Genomic DNA, 2,960 nt, shown 5'->3' on the forward strand with positions numbered 1-2,960 from the left:
CCACTGCACGTTTGGTACACAAGAATCTATTAAATGTTGCAGTTGTTAGCAATGCAATTGGTTCTATGCGTTTCAGTAGTATATATTTACTGTTGCATTTTTATTTTTCTTCCAACCGTGTTGGGTCTCAACTGCATATTTTTCAACTCCATCACATGTTTCAACAGAATGCCGTGTTTGGACGATATTTTCAACTACACCCTTTCAACTGCATCTCACATGTTGATACTACATTTTCGATCGTGTCTGATATCTTTTTTGGTGGGTATTTTGGTAGTGAAAATTCTAGTTTTTTTAGTCTATACTAGTGAAAGTTCTAGTTTTTTTTAGTCTATACTAGTGAAAGTTCTAGTGCACAAAGAATAGTAAGATGCAAATTCCCAAATTGTGAAGCATGAACTGGGCTTGTACGAGAGGCTTAGGGCGTCCCATTCCAGTGCAGGCCGTCTTATCAGTCCACGACCCTACGTGCACGCAGCACCTCTGAACCGATCAGTAAAAAAGATCGCGCTTGGGCTCGCAAATTGCCGTGCGACGCGTGCAGGGGGTCCTAACCATGGTCAGCTCCTGACCGCACCGCCCCCTCCACCTAACCCGAGCGCCGAGCCGGAGGAACACGGCCCCGCCCCGCCTGTCTCTCTCTCCCTCCCTCTCCCCTTTATTAAACGCACACGGAAATGCAGCACGCAGTGTTGGGGAAACGGAAAGGAAACCCGGAAAAGAAAACAGAGCAGGACTCCACTCCACACTCCACTCTCCTCCCCCTCCTCACTCTTTTTGGATCGTAAGGAAACGCGGAAGAAAAATCCATACGCGATCGTGGAGGGGAGGACATTTTGATCGGTGTTGGTTTCCCAAGGCGGAGACGAGGGTACATGGTGGCCGTCATGGATCGAGGCGTGGACGGGAGGACGGGGAGGGGCCAGCAGTGGAGGCGCGCGAGCCCTTTCTCCCGCTCTTTGCTCCTCTTCTCGCAGTAATCGGGGAAGGTGGTGGTGGTGGTGGTGGTGCCGGTGCCATCTGAATTTCTGTGGAACTCGCCATGAAGCGGCCCGGCGGCGGAAACCCCTCCTCCCACCTCCAGATGGCCAGCCCCAATGGTAAATTGCCAGCCCTCTTTCTTTCTTTCTTTCTTTCTGATGGGAATTCGTTCTGTGGAGGTGAAGGGCGCGGAAATCTGAGTCTTTGTGTGCGTGTTTGATTAGATATGGACTACGGCGTGGTCGGGATGGAGGCGGACGGGGACGCGGAGGAGGAGATGATGGCGTGCGGCGGCGGCGGCGGCTGCGGGGGAGGGGAGAAGAAGCGGCGGCTGAGCGCGGAGCAGGTGCGCGCCCTGGAGCGGAGCTTCGAGGTGGAGAACAAGCTGGAGCCGGAGCGCAAGGCGCGGCTGGCGCGCGACCTTGGCCTGCAGCCGCGCCAGGTCGCCGTCTGGTTCCAGAACCGCCGGGCGCGCTGGAAGACCAAGCAGCTCGAGCGCGACTACAACGCGCTGCGCCACTCGTACGACGCGCTCCGCGTCGACCACGACGCCCTCCGCCGCGACAAGGAGGCCCTCCTCGCCGAGGTCCGTGCCGCTCACGCCCGCTTCTTAGTATTGTACGTGCGCAATGGCTGATGCTCGATGCTTGCGCGCCTCGTGTGATACAGATCAAGGATCTGAAGGGAAAGCTGGGGGACGAGGAGGCCGCGGCCAGCTTCACGTCGGTGAAGGAGGAGCCGGCGGCGTCCGACGGCCCGCCGCCCGCGGGCATGGGGTCATCCGACAGCGACTCGAGCGGGGTGCTGAACGACACGGACGCGACCGGCGCCACGCCAACAGAGGAGGCGCCGGCTCCGGAGATGGGGACGCTGCTCGGCGGGCCCGGGGCGGCCGGCGCGGCGGCGGCGGGGCACGGGCAGGTGTTCCTGCACGGGAATTTCCTGAAGGTGGAGGAGGACGAGACGGGGTTCCTGGACGACGAGGAGCCGTGCGGGGGGTTCTTCGCCGACGAGCCGCCGCTGGCGTGGTGGACGGAGCCGACGGATCCCTGGAAATGAGGCGCGGCAGAGAGCGAGAGACTCGGTGGGAGACGACGGACACCTCGCGCGGGGAATAAAAGATTAGTGAAGAAAGCAGGGGCTTTTCTGAAATTTTTGTAAATCTCGTTTTTATCTAGTCCTTTCCTGTCAAACCCTCGCCGTCGCTAGGCAGCCAGCATCAGCAATAGTACTACTACTACTACTAGTGCCATTTCCGCCCCTGCTCTTTCAGCTATTTCCTTTTTCCTCCCATAAACCCTTGCCTTTTAGCTAAAAACTTAAATGTTTAAGTTAAGCTGGACTCAAGTGTAAAAAGCTACACGGGATAGGGACAAGGGGAAAAGGACAGTGTGGAGCGAGCAGTGAAGAGGAAGGGAGGGAGCAGCAAGCAACGACGGGCGGGCCACGGAACAGCGTCGCTGTTGGGTGGGCCCCGGAGGCCACGTGAAGCGCAGGCATTGGGCCTCCCATTGACCGGGCTGGCCTAAGCTTTAGCGCTTGATGGCAGCGCGCAGAGTCGTAACCGACAGCCATCCGCCCCGCGACGCCAACGTGCCTGGCCCAGTCCGCGCCCCCTTCGTCCACGGCGGGCCTCCCCCGCGAGAGCGACCGCCGACGGCGACCCGCGCGTACGTGCGTGGTGGCGCACGCGCTCGCTCTCCCCCGTCGTCGCCGGTTCCCTCGGATCGAGCCCTCGCGCTTTCCCTGCTATTCTCGTACGTAGTAGCAGTTGTTGTGCCGCCGTCGAACCTGATGCACGCTCCCCCGGTACAAGAAAGAAACAAAGAAATCATGTGGAGATCGGAGCGCGGCTCTCATGATGCCAAGCCTTTTGGAGGCTATAGAATAGGCCCCTCGCGCCTGGAGATTCCGTGGGCAGCGGGCGCGTCGCCGTGCCAATCGAGTGCGTTTTGGAAGATCTGGTGACCGTGATGATG

The 2,960-nt window shown here is 58.9% G+C and overlaps 1 protein-coding gene across 1 annotated transcript; it reads left to right on the plus strand.

Annotated features, from left to right (window-relative positions):
* Window positions 1-663: 663 nt before the first annotated feature.
* Window positions 664-2,233, plus strand: LOC109733231 (homeobox-leucine zipper protein HOX4). The gene is made up of 3 exons (XM_020292426.4): window positions 664-1,100; window positions 1,206-1,567; window positions 1,651-2,233. The coding sequence occupies exons 1-3, from the start codon at window positions 1,043-1,045 to the stop codon at window positions 2,038-2,040; spliced, it is 810 nt and encodes a 269-aa protein (XP_020148015.1). The 5' UTR covers window positions 664-1,042; the 3' UTR covers window positions 2,041-2,233.
* Window positions 2,234-2,960: the final 727 nt, after the last annotated feature.

This window comes from Aegilops tauschii, chromosome 5, assembly GCF_002575655.3.
Source record: "Aegilops tauschii subsp. strangulata cultivar AL8/78 chromosome 5, Aet v6.0, whole genome shotgun sequence".
NCBI classification, from domain to species: Eukaryota; Viridiplantae; Streptophyta; class Magnoliopsida; order Poales; family Poaceae; genus Aegilops; species Aegilops tauschii.

Excerpts from the sequence above, each read along its gene's own strand:
- LOC109733231 (XM_020292426.4), top strand. The coding sequence starts at position 1,043 with ATGAAGCGGCCCGGCGGCGGAAACCCCTCCTCCCACCTCCAGATGGCC. Across the intron at positions 1,101-1,205 it reads CCAGATGGCCAGCCCCAATG|ATATGGACTACGGCGTGGTC; the intron begins GTAAATTGCCAG and ends GTGTTTGATTAG. Across the intron at positions 1,568-1,650 it reads AGGAGGCCCTCCTCGCCGAG|ATCAAGGATCTGAAGGGAAA; the intron begins GTCCGTGCCGCT and ends CGTGTGATACAG.